At 42.5% G+C, this 21,821-nt stretch overlaps 1 protein-coding gene across 32 annotated transcripts in view; it reads right to left on the reverse strand.

Moving 5' to 3' along the window:
• LEKR1 (leucine, glutamate and lysine rich 1) overlaps nucleotides 1–21,821 on the reverse strand; it is a 61,126-nt gene that overhangs the window by 17,850 nt on the left and 21,455 nt on the right. For 31 of the 32 annotated variants that reach the window (XM_085233012.1, XM_085233013.1, XM_085233010.1 and 28 more), the window contains 4 exons: nucleotides 18,543–18,757; nucleotides 14,042–14,161; nucleotides 13,309–13,484; nucleotides 11,530–11,715 (listed from right to left, as the gene is read on the reverse strand). In XM_085233012.1, the coding sequence (XP_085089138.1) occupies nucleotides 11,530–11,715; nucleotides 13,309–13,484; nucleotides 14,042–14,161; nucleotides 18,543–18,757 (697 nt within the window). Of the gene's footprint in view, nucleotides 1–11,529; nucleotides 11,716–13,308; nucleotides 13,485–14,041; nucleotides 14,162–18,542; nucleotides 18,758–18,900; nucleotides 21,085–21,821 lie in introns of those variants that run through there. The other variant, XM_085233017.1, reaches the window with a different exon arrangement.

Below are 21,821 nucleotides of genomic sequence, written 5' to 3' on the forward strand. Positions count from 1 at the left end.
AGGGAAGGGTGTCGATGGAGCATTTCCAGGTGAATCACTGCCATCCCACTTCTTTGGCATTCCTCATAAAACTGTCAGCAGAGCAAAGGATCTTGATGCATCCAATGGGCGTGGAAGGTTTCCCACTCTCAGCAGTGCTGCTCTAGTACATGGCCTTTCTATGAGTTATTAGCAGCCTTCACACTTTTGCCAAACTCCATGCAACTCAGAATTTCTTTTTCCCCATTTCATAAAATATATAAGTAGGAATTAATTTGTATTAAGCCTTCACTATCTGTATTCAGCAACCGGAGAGTACCTACCATTCACATTACCCTTTCAGAAGCTCACAGAATCCAAGGGAGCAGTTTGGTACATTTCTACTTGAACCCACACTACCTTGGCACTCAGACTACAGGGAAGTCTCAGAAATCCATGGAGACTGACCCTCCTCATGATATATGAAGAAGACAGTTTCAACTTTGTGATGAGGTCTGCTTTCCCCGACAGAATTGAAAAGAAGTGGAAAGTGAAAAGGTCTGGCAACAGTTAAATTAAGCCCTACCAATAAATCAAGCTAAGGGCTGGCAAAAGTTAACCTGAACTCCATTTGCACTGTGCTCCAAACAGCACGCATCACCTCTGCAGCCCATTCTCTGCCCCGTTTTTGTAAGAAAGCAGAGCAGGTTCTGTACAGGCACAGCACAGAGAACAGCAAGCACCCGTGCAGCTCCACTTGTACAGGCATGCAGCTGGCTGAGGGGAAGCCAAAAGCTCTCAGAACACTTTATGTATGCTACCAAAGCACTGCTCCCAGCAGCAGCACACACAGAGCACGTTCACACCATAAAACACAGCTACAGCCCAGCTGGGGGTGGCTCGAGGTGAAGAGGACAGTCAGGCACCTCTCTGAAGGCATTCCTCAAACATCACTTACTTGGCCACTGTGCTCAGAGGCAGCAATCTTGTTTTACAGCAGATGAAAATGCTGCAAACCATTCAGTTGAAACTTACTTCAACACTTTTCATCTGCACTCCACCACCTTCCTAATACATTGCGGTTGCATGTTTTCTTGTACTAAGAGTTAAATAACCAGTGGCTTTCTAGGCATCAAGAAGGAATTCATCCTGTGACACAAGCTGCTGGTGCTTTGCTCAAGCACAGCCAGTGTGATGGGAAGGGTGCAGGACCACAACAAACAGCAAGTATGGCTAACTGCTCAGCAGAAGCACTTGAAACCAACAGTTTATAACCTCTCGATGCTCTCCTGCTGTCTCATCTGTCTGCCTGGAAGGTCAGCCACATTTTCCCTCTGTTCCCCAACAAAGAGCCCTGGAGCATCCAAGCTTGCTGCCAAACAGCACCAAAGGAGATGAATCAATGACAACTTACAGCTATTTAAAATCTGTGTTTGTGTGAGCGTTCTTGTCAAAACTTCCTTTAGGTGGATTTCAAAAACCTCCGCGACAAACCCACAGTCCTGCAGTCACCGAGTTACCTGAGCTCTGCTATTTGCATCAAAAAGCTGTGTAGCATTCACCAGGCCAGGCCGAAGTGTTTCTGCTCGGAGCTGGCACCTTCCCCTCCTCCAGGAACGGGAAGTCATGGCCAAGAACAGCACGGATAGATCAGACCACCTGCAGTTACTTTCATTTACTTCTGTGTCTTCAATGAAGCATTCTTCTGTAATGTATTGTTCTGTACGCTTTTCCAAAGAGACATAATTCAACTTTAATTTCCTGTCATTCATCTTGACATTGGCTTATGAAATAAATGAATGCCTACAGAGAAAGGGGAAAGATTGGCTTCAAACACTAAGCAGATGTTAGACAGAACATGTGGGAACAATCTAAAATTGACAACAACAAGCTCTGCTGCAATGTGACTGCTTTGTTAAAACAGATTAAGTAAAGATCGAATTGCTGTGGAGCAAGAAGACAAGGAGAGCCCTTTGCACGGGACTGGCTGCTACAGACCAGCTTTTCAAAGGTCTGAATTTAACAACTTTTTCTTCTAAGTCCGTAATTATAGAAGACGTCTAGCAATTATGAACAACTATGTCTTTTTTCCCCCTCTTTCTAGATGTGAGAGGGTGGACACAAGTTGACGAAAAGGGAAAAGGGCTAACGCTTAATTTGGTTCTAGTGCTTTGGGTGGTCTTTCAGCTGTTTCTTCTTGTAGTCAATTTGTTTTGAGAAGTTTTTGTGATGACTGAGCATTGGATGGGAGCTTTTCACAAGGGAGTAGATGGATTCAATTATACAGCTGGATTCTGCAAGCCTTCTCAAGAGAGAGTTCCCACCAAAGTCAAAAGGAGCTGCACAGCAGAAAGTCTGAGGGAGCAGACCTACATAGCAGTTCTCTACCAAGTTTGAGGGTTACAGCAGAACTAAGGGCACTAGTGAGAATGGTAATACAAATGCTTTGTAACTGAAACTCATGTTAAAGTTTTAAGTACCGTCACATTTTAAAGGCTCTTCAGTCCAAATACATCTCAATATTGCTCATACTGCCCCTGGTCAGTTTTATTTATTATATTACACCAGTCTTTATTATAACTTACTGCAGATATTAACTTTCTTCCTAGAGCAATCTTTCTTAGCTCCAGAAGGAGTTTGTTGCTATAATCCCTAGGTATATTCTCAACACATTCCGGACACTAGCCAGCTTGTTTCAGGCAGCAAACAAGAGAAGACAGCTTTTACTGGATAGTAGGTAGAACCTTAGAAAATAGTTTGATTGTTCTTGATGTCCTGAGTCCGTTCTTTTTAGGATGATTTGTTTTGTTCCACATATTTTTTTTACTGGTCATTATAGGAGGAACGTATTTACCAACTGTATTTAACAGAGAAAAACCAACCTTTTAACAACACTTGAAAGAATTTACATTTCTTTCTAAAATGTAGAAAATAGAGATTTTCTTTAGTGACCAGTCACCCATTTTATGAAATATCAGAGCAAGGGAGGTTCTCTGAGACTCATCTTTGAGGCCTGCTTGGAACACAGGAACCTTATCATCCTGTGACAGCTGAGGTTTTTGGTCAAGCTTCCAGGCAGCGCACGCACTCAGCTCTGCCTCCAAGGAGTGCCAAACTGTGGCTAAGAGGTACCACACTTACACCTTTGTGTGTCAGCACTACCATACTCTCCAGCAGGCACAGCACAGAAGATGCACAAAGCATTCTTGCATTCTGAAGAACCACAGCTGGTCATCATTTCCTCCTAACCGGGTGAATTCCCATACATGCAGTCCACAGTGCTGAGAGCAGCAAGTATGCCTGGAAATGGCTTTCAGGAACTCAGCCACCCAGTTTGTGGCCTTTCCAGATGCCCTGCCAATGGCAATGGTGTTTAGGGAAGGTTCCAGTTTCTGCTTTGTAAATAGCAACAACTGGTAAAGTTTTCAGTGGAAAAAAAAAAAAAAAAAAAAAAGCAAAACAACAAAACAAACCCACCCCACTGTGAACTACACTCACACTGGGTAAACAGCCACTCTAAAAGCCATCAATTTTCCAGATAATTTGTAACAGATTCACAGTGATATCAGTTCAGAAGCACGCATGGTGAAGCTATGTAATTTTCTACTCTTCCTGCAAATCCTACCAAAAAAAAAAAAAAAAAAACCCACAAAAAAAAACCAAAAAACCCACCGAGATACTTTCTGACAACTTTGGTCTCACCTAAACAGAAGCTCAGCGTTTCATCCATATACACAAAAAGGAAGACTACTTGCCAGTAATTAAGAGTTTCTGGAGAATTTCATAAGCACAGCTCAAACTCATACTGCCACCAAAGCCTTGTGGACCCCAGTCATTGCTGGAGACCCTCCTGCCTTAGCAGGACCTGCTCAGCTGCTGGTGCACAGAAACTCCTCAGCTTAGCTGTGGTCACGGTATGAATCCACCCTGTATCACTGAGTCTCGGGTCTAAAATGACTGTGCCTAGCTGAAAATAAATGCATGCCAACAAAGTTTCTTTGCACCCAATTTCAGAAACGTGGGCCACCTCCTGCTACCTGGCTAGAGATGTCAAGCAAATGCACTCACTGGTTTTTAGCACATTGCTAAAATCAGTGCAGGGAGAAAGCAGTTTCATTTTCCCTTCATATAAGCATGCTTTGGGGAAAAACTGGGAGGTATTCTGCCTCACGGACAACACGTTGTGACTCACTACCTGGTCACTGATGAGCAAGCCCTGCTGGGGCAGCCCCCTCCAAGCACCCTCGGAGGTGGGAGGGCTGCGTAGGCCCCACATGCTGTCCTATAGGAGCGCAGGCCAGAAATACCCACACACATACCAGCACAAGGGGCAGGTAGAGACAGCTACTTGCACGACAATCTCAGACTGAAGCGGTTTTGATCTCATCAAACTTCACAAGGCTCTCATAGTGACTCAGCCAGGCACAGCCTCCCAGGCCGGCTATAAGGACCCCAGGCAGCTGCCCGGCTCAGCACGCTGCTCACCGACCAGACCAGATCACCTGGGGCTGTTCTGCCAGTTCCTGCAGAGCTCCCCCACCCTCAGGGCAGCCACATTCTGCTGGAAAAACTGCTCTTGATGACCAGCCTGAAGCTCCCAGCTATGGCCAACGGCCCTTGCCTTACCACTTGCCCTTCCCAGAACAACTTGGGCCCACCACCATCATTGTGTTTCCCCTCAGGCACTTACAAACAGCTGCCCAGGCAGAGATGGAGTCACTGTCCCCGGAGCTGTTCCAGAACCATGGAGATGTGGCACTGAGGGACATGGTAATGATGGGTTCACGATTGAACTTGATGATCTTGTAGGTCTTTTCCAACCTTTATGATTCTATGATAATATTTGTCAGATTAATTTGCATCTCTTTATATTTTTCAAGGAAACCAAAGAAGTGAACTAAACACCCAAAGTCCTTGCCTGCACAGAACAGAACTATTTGTCTTTATTTAGAATATTTCATGTACCGTGTTCTCTGGGATAAACTATTTTTGCATACACAAGAAAGTACTTCTTTCTATTTGAGACTCACAAGCACAAGCCTGCCTGGAAGCAGCCCAGAGCCAGGCCCCAGCCATACGCACTGATGTCCCTTCTGGAGACTTGAGCAGTACCACCAGGATGGCTCTAAAGCACTGAGAGCTGCCAGGAACTGGGAGGATGTGCCAAGCTCTTATCTCCCCTAAGCACATGTTGCTGCTGACTGCCAGGTCTGGGCCTTCTGCACCTCTGCTCTGAACCAGCACGTTACTTCTTTCATGTTTGCATGTAAATCAAGCATAGAGAAAGCAAGAGAAGGGACCAGATTCTCATTTTTTTTTTTTCCAATGGTACCAGTCTAGAATCTTTGTGTTCTCAGAAGAATAAACCAGCAACTGCATACCCCCACAAACATGACAGCAGTCTCTTACAATACCTCCACACGTGCTTACTTCCAGAAACAATGCTATCTCAACAATTCCTGCTCCCTGCTGCCCAAATTAACTGGTGACTTTTGGAGTCAGAGAGATATGGCCCTTAAGCCTGAGCTTTCTGCATATATTCCTGCCTTTTCAAAGCCAAGGATATTGGGATGCAAGTCAGAATTGTTCCTACAGACCTTCTTCTCCTGTGTGCTAAAACTGAGTCAAAATGCTGCCACTTACCTATTGGCTAGGAAACCTGGAGGTAAGAGTGTTCTGACCACAACTTCCCAGGAGACAGAATTTTTTTGTTGTCACAGAGCTTAGTCTGAGCAGATAAAATCTGATTGATATACTTCCTTTAGCGAAGAATCCTGCTTTTCCAAAAGCAGAAGTGAAGAGAGACCTTCCTGCCGTAAGGAAATCACATTCCAACACAGCACTGCCCCAGCACACAACTGAAGAGAACGAGGACGTTGTTCCCTCCATCCCTTTCATGTGTTTCCTCTTCCATTTCAAGAGACTGCTGAAAAGCACTAATGAGCCATTGCTTGGTCTAACCCATTTGTCAGTCTCTTCAAACACCAAAATGCATTCCCCAGCTCTCACCCTTCAAATTCTTAGCATCGCAGCTGGAATTAATAGCAAAATATTTCAACAGTACTTGCAGCATGAATAGTGGATACTTGAACCTGCAGCCTCCCTCAAACTACAGGAAACCATTCTCTGTTTGGATTTTCAAAGCGGTCTTTAAAGTGCCATTACAGACACTTCATGTACATGAAAATACTGCTCCTTCTTTCTATCAAGTGTGCTAACATTCCCCACTTCAGCTTCCCAGCTACTCCTACAGCTGCCTGCACTTTTATATCATCGCTCATTAGTCTCATTATGTCAGCAGACCACTGCTAAGCTTATATTTAGTAACTTAAACAGACCTTGAAGCAGGAGCATCAAAAGCCTTAGAAGACAGATCACACGTGCACAGCCAGCAATTTAAATCCGTACAGAGGTAAATCTGCACCTATGAGGGGAGCTAGAGGAAGACTGCCACGACTTTGCGAAGAAAAGTTATAGAATAACTATGATTAAGGCAAGGAAAGGATTTGGCTGGTAATAAAAGTGAAAGCAGGGATATTAGCACCTATCTTTTAGCAGCACATGCTGTTGCACTTCCTCCACTGCTCCCAACCACAAAAATATAGACAGCACTATCACAACACATTACTGGGTTTTGAGGTGCTTTTAAGTGTATCTGATCAGCCAACTGCTCACCAGGCTTTGCTTGGAGCTCAGCATTTCTCAGGACCTGTCAAATCTCGCTAACCAACGATGCACCATGACTCTGCAAAGTGGTATGAAATCAGAGATCAAATCACTCCTCCAACAAAATGTAACTCATTCAGCTGATTTTCATAAAGGTCACGAGAACCACGAAACAAAGGGAGAAACTACGGGCTGGTTTCGGTTCTTGCAAATGACTGCCACCATATGAAATATGCATATGAAATATGCAATATTTTAAGATTTATCAAAAATAGACAAACCAAGAATTTTCAAAGTGTTGTTTGTAGAAATGAGAATCCTTTTAAAATAACATATCCTGCTGGGTTGGTTTTCTGTGTGTTTCTTTGTTTGTTTGGAGCACTGAACTATTTCAGTACAGAGCCAAAACCGGAATATCAGCATCAACAGTTTGTGGAGAAAAGGAAGATAGAGGAAAAAAACAAAACAAAAAACCAGGAGACCCAGACTCTGTAGATCTGGCTGATTTCTGACACACTGATGCAGTATACACCTACTAACTAGAATTAACTTTCACTAAGATCAAGCACAGCAATAAAAATGTGCTGCTTATTCCTACCAAGTCATTAATACAATGGAAAGATGTTTGATGGTTGTTTCATAATTAAAATCATGTTTTCTGTTGCAAAAAAGCAAATTGATTTTTGCCATCGTGAGTTATCCCGCTTTTTATACCTGCCTTATAACGTGTTCCATAGGGACAGGCCTCTGCCTGCTGACGGATTTGTGCTCTACCAATCAATTTGGGAAGGACAGAACAAGAATGTGTGAGCAAGCAGGTTTTCTGCCTTGAAAACTTCTGGATATCCACATTTTATTTCCTATTAATAGTGGATTCATTATGAAGCAACTGATACCTTTTTGTTATTAATAAAAAAGAATGCCTCGCATAATGCACTGACTTTCATTGCTGCCATTTTAGCTCTGCAATAATATTTTTCAGAGTCCTACTGCTCTTTGAACTCCATACACGACTTATTCATGTTTTCTCCACAAAATGTCTGCTACTTCAAACTTGTACTCTCCGCAGATTGGAAACAAAACCTGACACAGGGAAACAACAACCACGGAGGGGAGCAGCACAGCATTCTGCGCAGCGGTCACAGTGACCCTTCTGCTCAGCATTATGCTGCCCGGATGCTGGAGGATCCAGTCACACCAACCTCTGAGATAACTTTGGAGTGAACCCATTACGTAGGCTGTTTTTGTTTCTTTCCTTTTTTTTTTTTGTTAAGCCCTTCATGTCTGGAAACATCTTTAAAAACAGCGTGAGCAGGAGAGGCCGCGGGACGGTGCACTTCCTGGGAGAGGCAGCAGCTCCGAGCAGCACGTTGCTTTCCGTCGCCATATAAACAGAAACACAGCTTCCAAAATATTCCTTTGGAATGCACATCAACAAACAAATAACACCAAAACAACAGCTGCTTTTTTTATTTAAATGACAAAACCACAGATGTCAGCTCATGGCTACGCCTCCTATCAATGCTAACAGGGGAGAAGGTTTAATAAACACGGATAAAATCTTTTCAGAATATGCCAGTGTTTCAGGTCTTTTCTTCCAAGGGTCACATCTTCACTTGCAGTTACGTTACATCAAAATGACAAGCCGTAATTGAGATCGATAAATCCCACTTTGTTTCTTGTCAAAGCCAGAGATCCATAGCTGTGGAGTTTGGCATTAATACAGACGAGTGGCACAACTGCCCTCCTCAACTCACGGGCACAAGAAGAATAGAAACTGAACTCTGAAGCCCCTGAGAAGACGTGGGAGCTGTTGCTCAGCTAAGGATACACAGTGCAACAAAACACCACCAACTACAAGGGTGAGTGGAGCCAGGCCAGAGGCAGAAGGGAAACCCAGCGTTTGGCAGCCATCCCCTCCTTGCCCAGCACGATGCCCAGGAGCAGCACTGTGCCTGCAGAACAGATGAGGACGCTGCCCACAGCCACCCATGCGTTGGCTTTCTCAACACACGCAGCTGTGAGCTCCCTCCTCCCAGCTACCACGCAGCACAGCTGTCTTACTCAGAGCGACTGCTTTCAGCACATGGCCCCCACCCCCTCCATGAGCCCTATATCACCATGCCATACCGCTTCCCTGCCCCCGCAGGATGAAAAAGCCCCAGCTACTCAGGGCTCACATCTCCCTGCTCAGTGTGAGCTTATTTACAGACAGCCACAGGGACACTTGAACAAACAGTGCATGGGAAAGCACTGCTCAGCCCAGTGCTCTGAAGCCAGAACATCAAACAGAGCTTGGCCACCACAGTAACAAATAGGTATTTAATGTTTCCAAAGGCTTGAACGAGTTTAACTTGGTCCTCTATATCAAGAACACTTTAAAACCTCCCAGTCCCAAAGTCCTTTCTCAGAGAACAGAAAGTTCATGGGTTTTTCAACAAAGTTTGCATAATAAAACATGAAGTCCAATAACTTTCCCACCTGTCATACTCTTGCGAAAGCTATGTCCATTCTTATTAGAAAAATAATCATTAAGTTTGGCAATATCCAAAGCCATTGAAAATCATGTTCTTTTAATAGGAAATGCTGAGCAATCTTGGTGGACTCATACAACAATACATGGGGAAGATCCAAAGAGCAGAGCTGGGCCACTAGATCAGAAGCTTCACTGCAAGCTTAAAGATCCATTCTTTTTCAGCACAAAAGTTGCTATGCTGTGCACGAACCAGTCTGAAGCTGCTCATGATGTGGCACTTATGTACTACAGACAGTGCACCTTGTTATGCTTCAGGAACTAGAAAGTAGATATCATTGCTTGGAGTGGTGTTCCAATGCAGAGCAGAAACTGAAGGAACTATATTGGGTTTTGAGAATACAGGCTGTAGCACCATGCAAGCACCACAAAAATAAGAAGTTGACTGTGAGCAACCTTCTCTCATCTTCTAACATAAAACAAAGCAATTCTGCATAGAGTTAAAAAAAAAAATGAGGAAAAGGCAGAAAATTTATCTTTACAATGCATCTAAAAAACAAACTACAAAACTAATTATTTACAGGAATTTCTGAAGTAAACAGCTTTACAAAACTGAAAAGGGTACTCCAGTTGTAGCACTGGGTAGTTCTCCTGCCAGTATAAATGTGGCAATACAAATATCTTACGTAAGGATATTAAGCCATATATTTCAAGGCTTAACAGACTGTCCTAATAGGCCCGAGGATGTCCTCGATCAGGATGAGACATGCAAGGAAGACAGACTGTCCTGTAATTGCTGCTGGAGTTCCTGCACCGTGCTTTGAACCGTGCCATCTTTCAGCAGTGAGGACAGGACTCCAAACTGACCGGACTTTAGACTTTAGCAGCAGTGAGTGCCAACATTCCAGCTCCCAAGAATGCATGTGAATTACGACTGAGATCACTGAAACTCTCACATGCCCACATACAGCCGCTTCACCCAGCAATGCACGAGATTATCCGAGTTTTATTGAACGTGGCACCTCACAACAAGAAAAATCTTCAGTCCTGAACGCGGCAAGCACAGCTGTTCTCAGTGCTTGCTTAAGGGAGGAACTGCAACAGGCTGCAGCAATGGAAACTTAACTTGTGCCACCCACAAGTTTCTTATTCTGTGTGGAAAATTAAAAGGCATTTCAACACAAAGGGAATGTCAGAGTGCACCTGAGAAGGAGCTTTTCCTGCACTGAGATTGTTTTATTTCTACTAATTTTTGCAGTAGAAAAACACATGTCAAACGTAATTACGTTTTCCTCATGGCAGTCAGGTTGTACACCCACTCAGATTTCTCAACAAAGACTGATAATAAATAGCCTGACTGCTTGACATCTTACCACTATTTGTGCTTATTTATACAAAGTTAGAGGATACAATACTCCTAAAAAGAAAGTGAAAATTATTTTTTTGGCTATATACAACGGAGAAGTCAGGTATTAGGGCAAAAGGAGCAACAATACGACCAAAACACGCCACTACACAACCAAGTCACAGCAGGTACCAGAGCATTGCTGCATGGGTTCTATTCAGAGAGCCTGGGACAACCACCCTCAAATAACTTGTAAATAACTGCAATTTATCAGCACTTCCAGTGGAACGTCCAGGTTGCTGTACTAAAGAACTTTAGGACTCTTTCTTTGAATGGCACAAGAAAAAGATCAAACTTTCCTTCTATAAATGCTACCCTTCTTGCAGAGAAAGGAAAGCTTAATTAACTGCAATAAATAATTGCTGTAGGTTACATTGCAGGATCTGCAACTCTGGTGCTGGTTTTGAGCCAGTCACCTTGACTGTTTTCTGACTGATTCTGCCTGCTTGAGCAATTTCCAGTACAGTCAGAGCCTGTACCACAAAAAGGCAATAAGGTGAAGGCTGTAAAGTTATCTGCCCATATCTGGCATTCAAATCCACCTCTGCTGGAGCTTTCCCAACAGCACTGTTATACAGTGACAGAAATAAAACCTGCCCTTGCAGTTTGGGTCGATAATAAATTGGATGAGTCTTCCACAGTCACTGCAGTCTTCTACTCCTCAGTCTCACGTTTGATATTATCACTGCTACTGAAGGATCAGTGAAATTCCTTCATCACGACTAGCACGGAGAGCCACTGCTTTAGATGTGAAATAACATACTGTGTTAGGGGGGCATGGTAATCACAGTGCCAATTTGATGGCTCAAAGCCACGCCTGGAACAGCACAACCTCTATGCATTCCAAATGCCTTAAAACACCTCTGAGTCAGCACCACAAATACAGTGATATCAGATTCAAGAAATACTAACCTAAATACATAACAATGCTTTATTAGAGCCCGAGTTCAGCTGTTGAGTACAGTCACAGTAATGGTCAGAACCTTACATCTCATTTTATTTGCTTAGAATCTCAAAATTCTCTTACCTAATGTTTCCTTTTGTAGCTCATGGCATCTGCTTTGCAGCTCACTCCCTTGCTGAAGAGAAGTTTGAAGCTGTTGAGTTTTCAGCTCTACCGTATCAGCCACCAGAGTCAGATGTTTTACCTTTTCCTGAAGGCACTCGTTCTCCCTCTGGGACTTTGCTAACTTTTGATTCAGTTTGGGTATTTCTGAGGAGAAAAATCACATAACCTGCTGTCAAATTTACCTTCTTCATTAAAAAGCATCTCACCTGATGTACGATGATTGCTAGATCAGGGCCTGAACCAATGACTGAGTAGCAGGTGAGGAACTGTAGCTAACACAAAGCTTACAGGTGCAAGCAAGGCAACTGGGTGACCAGAAGGAGTAGACCCAGGGCCCACCCTTCCTTGCTCTCATTTAAAGAAGGATCTTTATTTGGAGATTGCCTCTTCTGGAGGCTTTAATGACTTCTGGAAAGGGTAAGCCTCTTCCATGTATTGTCTTCTGAACTTTATCTGGACAAATATCTTTACAAGGATGTTTGTATCCTGATAGAAGGCAATATCATCACTTTCCCTTGCTCCACGCCTGATTTACAGCTTCAGGACTTTAGCATTCTGTAGCCTTACTCCATACTTACACCAATTTATTGTTAGACTAAACAATGTAAATGGCAAAAGGTTTTAAGTTTTTATGCCTGTGTTTACTTGCCATTAAGTAACCAAGATTTAATGATGTACATACATAAAGGGTTTTATAATTTCTTTTTTTCAAACAAAGGCAACTGGTCTAGGCATAAGGAGTAGCAATTCATGTCACATTTCTTCCCTTGAAGTAAAAAACAAGCTCTGAAAATCTTGTTGCAAAATACAGTAAGACAAAATAAAACAATCCTATGTTCATATGTCACCAAATGTTAACTCATAAAACAGAGGATAAGGGCTTCTGAACATCACTCAGAGGCTGAAAAAAAGATGCATGACTACCTTGCTTGGATTTAGAAAGCCAGATCTAAGGATGTGTATCAGCGTGGCACTATTCTTAGTGGGATATATTGAAAGCAGCTGAGAATAACTAGCACCCATAGTAACACAAATAATTAAAAGAACCTGAAAGGCTGTACTTGTGCTCCAATAGACATCTTCCACATGTACAGTTCTTGCAAACAAAACAAATACTTCAGAAAGGAAGCTTAGCAATGTTATGAAACTCCTTGAACCTGAGTATGTCTGCAGAAAAGCATGTACATACTCTCCTGATTAGCTAGAAAGAACACAGAGAACACAGGAGGAGAGGAATTCTTAGGAACACACAATACTTTCTGTGCTCGGTCTAATTAGGAGATGAAGTCATGAACCAAAGTGCAAGACACTGACATTTCCCTTGACTGTTGCTACAACAAGGGATGCCACAGAGCGATTTCTCTGTGCTGACTTTGCAGACAGGACCTTCCTGACCAGCTCTGTGCTAGGTGATGTCAGTTTACCAGTACTTTGCAACCTTATAATCCTGATACAGTTATACTCCAGACCAAATACTGGTTTATCTACTGATACATTTAAAAAAAACTGCAAGAATTTGAATACAAAGATGCAAAGTGTGAGCAAAGCATTAAAGTTGCAAGAGCCAACCCTCAGCTTCTTCGGATCCTTTGGATGGTGCAGTTTGCCACTACACTACTGCATTTTTTTTTTTCCAGCAAAACTCCTCTCTCAGCTGAGGCAGAGCAGAAGTGCTATTCAAGCTTAAATTTGAGTTTTCAAACTCACTGCCTGCCAGCATACATCATGATAATTTACCTGTCAAAGCTTCCTTGCTAACAGTTCTTATTTGTTGAAAAATTTCTTCTTTCAGGCCAGCCCAGCTCTCTAGGTTACTGGACACAACTTCTTTAATACTTTCTAGTTCTCTTCTGATGAAAGGAAACAGTGAGACAGCCCTGCTCAGAGTTGAGCAATGGTGTTCCAATGTACTTCTGCAAAGCAGAAAAATAACAGCAGCTATGAGAAAACACCTTACTTGTAAGCCTGATAACTACTTTTCTGTTACATCATATTTTATAGTATATTGGGTTACAATTCAGTATGAAATATGTTGGATGAAATTTACTATAAATTCAATGTTCTTCTAAACATTGATTTTAAACTTACATGTAAAAATGAAACAGTTACTTTTTATTGAGAAATCAGAGCAACAGTGCTTAAAGAACTACCTCTGTAGGCTCCTGCTGAACTGTTACAAACAATGTGTAAGGAATCTGTATCCCCACTGTATTAAAAGTGGTACCCACTTCCTTCTAAGTGTTCTTTAATGTTTTTTAAGTTGTGAAAGTTAGCCTGCTGCTAAGAATACCAACAATCACATGTTCTGGTTACCCCTGCTAACACTACAGCGTCTCCTATCCTGGATAAGCAAAACCAGGAGATGGTTCCAAACACTTCTCACTCACAGCATTCCTCACATCTAAAAAAATCTTTTCAGCTGACCACACGCCACAGGCATTGCCAAAAGCAAAGCTTTTTAGGTTCTCACCTGAGCACCTGGGATTGCTTATGGGCAGCTTCCTTTTCTTCCTGGAAATACCGCAAATCTTCTTTCATGTTTTTTAGTTCATCTTGTTTGGTTTTTAACTCCATCGTTAGGCTTGTTATTCTATAAATGTAAATAACGTGAGGTATTACTCAACTTTAAAACAGAAATATACTGAAGTCTTTCCAATGATGATATAGCTCTTTCAGGCTGAGTATCGACCTTCAAGTGGAGAGAAGCAAGGGAGAACATCTTATCAGGACCCTTCCTCCTATTAAAAATACAAATTAAAATTTGTTCCATCTATGCTTCAGTTACAGTCATGTACATGAGATTATGAGATGAGTGGTACAAAGTGGCAAAACCCCATTCTCTCATGGCTGCTGCAGCACCCAGCTGAGGAGAGGGGCCACACTGCATCCCACCTCAAAAAAGTAGGACTGAAACCAGACAGCTGATCAGACAGTGCAGTGTGCTGAGTGAGATGGGGCTTTCCCTGCCTGTGGGCTTTCCCAGCCTCACCTCTTGCCAGCCAGACCAGCACAGGGCACAGCCCAGCTCAAACCCAGGGCAGGCAGAGCCTGTGCTGCATTGGGCACATCTCATGCAACGCCCTGAAAACGTGCAGAGATGCCTGCTGTGGATGGCTGCTGAGTGCACTTGCTAACACTGGCACGTGGCTTTTTCATAATCATTACTTGGTAATCATAGACCAACCTCTCCATGTCCTCATGTGACTTGCTTTAAGTTCTGTACATATATTCTGAAACAAAATGGCCCCGTGATGACACATGGGACAAGAAACCCAACATTTCTTTTCCACTAGCACCTGCTTGCATGAGGAGGATGGCCTCTGGGATGCACTGGGGAGCTTTCCATCACACCACAGCCCTGCTGCACACACATGCCACAACCCATAATTGCCATGCTGTCCACAGGGGTTGGCAGCTCATCTGTACTTTTCGGTTGGCCTCTAAAAAAATCACCTTTTGAACATTCTCATCATAGCAGTGGTTCTGATCTGTTTATTTTTCAAGCACAGCTATAGCAGTGTTAACTATCTACATTGAAAACATTGTTCTTTCAACAACTCCTGAGTTATTCCCACAATTGTAACGAAATGAATGGAAGTGCACAGAACTAACAGCTGAGCCAACTCATGGAAGTCAAGTAAATAAATCATCTATTTGTCTACGAGTGACTCACTGTCACTAGTAAATAAATACTTGAATCCACAAGTACTTCACAAAACCAAAGGATGGCAGAGGTATTACACCAGCGTTTCCTTCAATTTTAGAAATAAAGAGAAAACAAGAATGATTCGTTGCAAGAAGTTAAGCCTTAATATTCATGTGTGTTAGCTAATGTTATCAGATGGATCATCTATAATGCATCTGCATGAAAATGTAAATTTAACAAACAGCAGTCCTGCTAGAGAAACCTGAGTCTGCAGAGCCCAGCCAAATCCATAACCGAACATCTGGTACTTAAGAAGCAAGTTGTGGGGGCCCCACTGTGATCACTGAAAGGAAAATGTATATACAGATATTTTTAATTTTGGCATTACTTTCGTAGGAGAATTTTCCCCTACCTACCTGTAAATGTCTTTGCACTTTAGTTTTAAAATGCATCTTGCAAGTAAGAGCAGATATTTGCTTTCTCTTTCCGTTCCAAAGATTTGGTATAATGAGGTTAGCATAGAATTGCAGCCCCGGAGTTCAAAGGGACATTACCAATATTTTTTCATCATTCACACACAAAAGAACAGGTAGACAAGGCGAGACATTTGCACTCTGTTTACTCTCATTCCCATAAGGAGGACAAAATAAGCATGTTATTTTGGTGATATTTAGCACAAAGGAAAGAGTTCAGTAGATCACTCAGTGACATAATTAAAGAGAAGTATGAGAACATAGTGATCTTGCATTAATTGTTATCTTTATTAACTCAAGAGAAATAAAGCGCATTGTGAAGACAGTCTGGATTATCTGCATTCAAGCAAAGGTAAAACTGCAGATCAGCCTGGCAATCCATGACAAAGATGGGTGCCTCATCACAACCAGCTCAAAATTGATCTCTAAGAAAGCCAATATTTTATTTCCCAGTGCTACCTATCTGGCTACCAATTTCAGCTCCAGTAATTGCAATCTATTGAATCCCTGCCCTCACAGCCTCACTCAGGAATCGCTTCTTCTAAGGGAGTAGAGTTATCTGAATCAGCAGATTGAAAAGTGAGATTGTAGTTATGAGCAATTTGGTAACTGCATGGAAAAGAATTGATGTTAAGGCATGGTAATAATCAACAGTTAACTCCTTCTGCTTGATTTGTAAAAAATGTTTCCAGGAATACAGTTACAAGGGATCTCGGACAGGTCTTCTCGGTGATATCCATATACTTCTTCAGGTCTCTATACATCATAAGATGTTCATGCTTCTTCTCACATTCACGTTGCTCAGCACTATCATCTTTAAAAAGCATATCTAAGCCTATTTTATATATTTTATATTGGTAGGTAGAAAAATGATCAGGCTATGGGTGATACGTGCACGTGGGTACTATAAATAGAGGGTACCCTATTTATAGCAGTGAGGTCAGTAAGTTCAGCCTGAGGGAGCGCAGGGCTCCCATGCAGAGGGGCTCAATTCCAGCACACCTGTACCTCCAGGAAGATGGGATGGCAAGCCCATGACAGTTCCCCTTCTTCTGAGCAAGACCCAGAAGGGCAGCTGACCAAGTTCCACAAGAGCTGAAGTTCCCAGGCAGCTTTCAAGGTTAACCACAGGTACAGACAATAGCAACACAGTAACCAAAAAGGAATATAAAAATGAAACCGTCTGCATCTAACAAGAAAGATTAAATCTCTTGGTCTACCAGAGATGAAAAAGGGTGTATTTGGTTTCTGATTAAAAACTTGCAGTTTGGGAAGAACGATTTGTCAACAAGAACCAGGAAGAAGATAATACGCCGAGTAGTCAGCTTGTGCCAACGGCCCAAGGTAACAAGACAGACCCGGGATAGTACAAAGGAGATAAGGAATATTTAGACAGCTGATTTAACAAGGCACAATAGTTGATTTATGGTCTGAATGAAAGCCTACTGAGAGTACTCCGTTTCATTTCAGCAGGTTTTAAATCAAGCCAAGCCTTAGGGGGAAAAATGCAGAGATAAAATTTTCATTAACTCTTCCGGCTTTGCTACAAAAAGTCAGCTAAACGAGAATGTAATTCCTGCTCTGGCACATGGTCCTCATCAGGAACATGCTGTCACCTACCTGCTAACACACACAGTGCTGTTGCTGCTACAATTGCCACTCGGTGCCTTGGAAGGAACAAGGAGCATGCTGTCAAACCAAAGAATCATTGATAATTTGGGGGGGAGGCAGGTTCAGCTCCAATGAAAAAGTGTTGAAATACAGTTATGAGCAGGGTGAGGCACAAAATATATGTCTTATTCAAGCTTGTTTGAACTTGCGTGTTCAAATGAATGTTTTATTTGCTGTATTACCAAATGCTGTCCTAAATAGGATCCATTAACAGCTATGTCGAACTGCTACACTATTTGAGGGATTCACAAAACAAAGCAAAAAAGTAAATGGATGAGAGCACTTCAGCTACAAACAATCCATTGTTGTTTCTCCTCCAGGGTTCCCAGTCTCCTAGGAGAGCACCTAAATACCCCAAATGCTTTGTATTTTCAGGCTTAGGTCCATTGCTGTTAGCTGTAAGTCAGTCACACAAGGAATGGGAGCCCTGAGAACCAGAAGGACTGAGCCATACTTGAGCTTCTGACTGCGCGATTCAGACGAGCAAGGAATTACCAACAACTTTCTGCTTCCTCTGCTCGTACCACACTATTCTAACTGTTGTTCTACTTCAACACAAAGATATTTTGCAGTACTGGAGTTCTGGAGAATACAAAAGACCCCTTCGAACTAGGAAGACCTTTGCAACAGTAAGGCAGTAAGCGTTTGCAGGCTCCTACTTCAGAGGAGCACAGCCACGAGCAGCACCCAAGATGTTCAGAATTGTTTTAGTATTCCATATCATCACTTGCTTTTCTGTATCATCATACAGATAGTGAACTGTGAGCTTCTCAGGGCACAAACGTTGATGTTTAGTGTTACTAGGAGACAGTAAGTGCAAACTTCAGAATGGTGAAACTCCTAGGGCTGTGGGATTTCTTCAGAAGTATTACAAATGTTTTTATGACAGAATGATAAGATGACATATTTGATGATTTTCACTTGGACTGGCACAGGGGGAAGGGAAATACCCCCAAACTGCCTTCCAGCCTTTCTTTTCCTTTAAGTACACTGTTTTTAAACTACTATGGAATTCAAAACTCATGTCTAGAGAATGCCAAAAAATGTGATTTAGAGATTACAGTATATTTATTATATCTGATAAAAAAAGATACAACTTACTAGCACTTTTTGCTTCTTTGGAATGACATGACCTAATACATACACGTGAGGAAAAACATCACACTGGACAACGCTCTGACCTTTCTGTTTTAGATTTCCCATCAGCTCGGCAGCGTTCAAGGTCTTGGTAAAGAGACTGCAGTTCTTCTTGAAGTCCCTTTTCCCGTTCTAGACTTCCTTCATAAAACTTAATCTCCTTTTCCATTGCTTTTATTTTTTCTTCCATCACCTTAAATTCATGCAGTATCAAATAGCTGACGCCACAGTACTTACACACCGTCTGATCCCGAGACATCTGGGGAGAGAGAAAATTGTTAGAGTGCATGCAAGGAACTAGCTGAATGCAGTGACAAAATCAGAGCGACTTTCGTGATTTAAATGCAGCTTAAGCTCTGTCACACTTTGGAACACTTCTGATCAGATTGTACTTTTGCTTACCAGAATCTTCACAGGAGAATCAACTATGCAGTTTACTATGCAGGAGCTTCCACCAGAACTCTACACTGAAGTATTTCTGAGTTATGTTTAATACATTAATTTTAAATAAGATGAAGTATTCTGTGTTTTACTAAGTTCTCTCTCTTTAATGAAATCTCCTCTTGCACGAGCCAAAAAAACGTTAATTACTCTTTTTTTTTTTGGTTTTTTGGTTTTTTTTTTTGGCAACTCACAGCCAGCTGAGAAGGCAAAAGGAAAAATAAGTAGTGATGTAATTCAATCATCCAGACAAAAATAATCCAAGTAAGGGTCTTGCCACTGTGATACAGTGCAAATGGCACTTGAGTGTGGTAGAAAGTGTAAGCAGTCTGCTAGGTATGAAATTTCATAACTGGTAAAGTAACTGAAGACATTAATTAAAACACCATTTGTTAAAGCAGGAAACACGCTTTTGTAAGCGATGAAATCACAGGGCTCTGCAGTAAATGACACGTCACAGAAATGACCAGAAAGACGTGCTCAGACTTTGATACATCCCTGTTACTCAGGGTATCAGTTATCCCTGTTTATTTTAACCACTTTCATTTCCAGGAAACAAAAAAGCAAAACCACTCAGCTTACAGTGACACGGGACCAAGCCTGCCCAAGAAAGGAATACAGACTGACTACGGAGCCAGAGCCACGCAGCAGTCTGACAGCACACGTGGGACATGCAAGCACAGAGCAGGACACAAGCAGGCAGGATCCCATTCCCTGTCCCTTTGTGCCCAAAGGTTGTGCCAAGGGATCTCCTCAGGCTCCTTCCAGCCCGGGCTGCTCTCATCCTGCCATTCTGGAACACGTCCCGTTGATTCGGCACAGATGCATTTGTGAGGAAACAGAAATAGGACTGGAGCAGAGGACACTCGTTGCACAGCTACAGGGACAACTTCCAAGCAACAGAAAGTTGTGGGCAAGCTTTGAGGTGTGGCAGTTGGAAACTGATGGCAGCCAGAGCTGTAGTTGTTTGTCTAATAAGCATCTAAAGCACCCTTCAACCTATCATGCAGTTATCAACAGTTACAAGTTTTATAACAAAACGCCTTACAAAAAGTCAAAAAAATGAAAGAATGCAAACAGTTTGAGTGAAATAAGTAAAATGTAAGAATTCCTTGTGCTCTAGAAAATTAAAATAAGGACATTTTGAAATACTGGGATAAATGGAAATAAGCAATGCTTAAAGGCAGAAAAACAGCTCTCAAAAACAAACTATGAGGAGATCCATTACCCCACGATTTAGACACGCATGAGAAAAAATGATATTTCAGGCTGCCCTGGAATCTCCAGACCAAACCTTATTTTCCAATTTCTAAGTTTTGCCCCTGTTTAAAACACCCCTCGTTACAGTTGCTCTGAATGAACTGAAAACTCAAGCTTGTTTTTCCTGGCAGCTGCAAACTGTGCTTGGAAATATGAAACTGTTACTCGGGATAAACATCGTTGGTTCCAGAGCACTAAAATTACTCTACTGAAAAGGGACAAAATGAGCTGTTATAAGGAGGACAGAGAGGGGGCTCTTATCCCCCGAAGAACACCGTGCTCTCCTGCAGCACCTCTGCCCTTTCAAACAAACAAACAGAAATTTCACTGGGTACCAAGATTGAAAAACACCACCACAACACCAGTTCACTGAGCTCTCCTTAGTTTCCATTGCCACCATTAAACCAGGGCTGGCACCTGAAGCATCCCCTGGAGCACCGGTACAGAGGAACACTGCTGTGCTGCAGGTGCTGATCTCACTCCACCAACATAATGACAAAGCCAGCTTGCAGCCCCACTGATACAAAGGCTGAAGCCAGAAAGCATCAGCACGCTTTCAAAGTGACTTACAAACGAAAGGGATTTGGGCTTTGCACAATTTTCAAGAGAAATAACATTGCCTTGTTTGTGCGTGCAATTCTCTGTGGTCATCCCTCAATCACTTGTGAGCCAGGATGTTTGGTCATTTATCACCTGGCACCGAGGGCACAAGTAGTGGGGATCTACAGGTGTCACACAGCCAGGTGGGCACGAAGGACCTGATGAGCTCCCTGGCAAAGGAATGCTCCGGAGCACGGCTCAGTCCTATTGCTCTGGGCAGGTGATGCATGCAGGGCAGAACCTTATGCAGGTCTGTGCAGGAGAAGATCCCACCTGAGATTGTTCCTGGTACCCAAGGCACCGAGGCTCATCGGCCACTATGCACAAGCACATAGGAAACACATCTTCGTTAGTTCTTTTGCTTACAGAGCTGCCTCTTCTGGAAGGGAGTTATCACTGAGCAACCACTAGGAGATCTGTGCTGATTCCATATTTTCCTATTTACATTTGGCCAAAGGATTGTTGTCATTATCTTTTTCCTGTTTGCATTTGAGATAAGAGAAAAAAAATCCAGTTTGGAAAGAACAGAAAATGAGAAAAAAAAATAAAAAAAAAAATCAGAAGTGAAACCAGAAAAGGGACTGTGAGGATAAGCAGTGAACAGAAAAAGAAATCAATCAGATTTTTTTAAAAATTGAAGGTAATTTAATATTGTGGTTTTGGTCAACCTGAATAAGGATACTCGGGGCAAATAGAACACCAAAAGATAACAGAGGGATACCAAAAACAACACTGATATTTGATTTAGCAGAACAGTACTGTGTGCTAACAGCAAAAAGAGAAACAAAGAAACTCACCGAGGACAAAATGTTTAAACAAGGAAGGTTCTGAGCTACAGCTCTGACATACGTTACACCAGATGCTCTAAAGGATGAGAGCTACGTCCAGAACAAACCACATCACGAGGCAGCACCCCGAGCTGTGCTACTCCAGCAGCTGTTCCACTACAGCATCCGTGGGAGTAGTTCCGACCGAGAGCTGTGTTCAGTTTTGGAAGAACTCCTGTTACTCCATGGTTACAT

The sequence above is a fragment of the Meleagris gallopavo genome, chromosome 11 (genome assembly GCF_905368555.1).
Source record: "Meleagris gallopavo chromosome 11, MGAL_WU_HG_1.1, whole genome shotgun sequence".
NCBI lineage: Eukaryota > Metazoa > Chordata > Aves > Galliformes > Phasianidae > Meleagris > Meleagris gallopavo.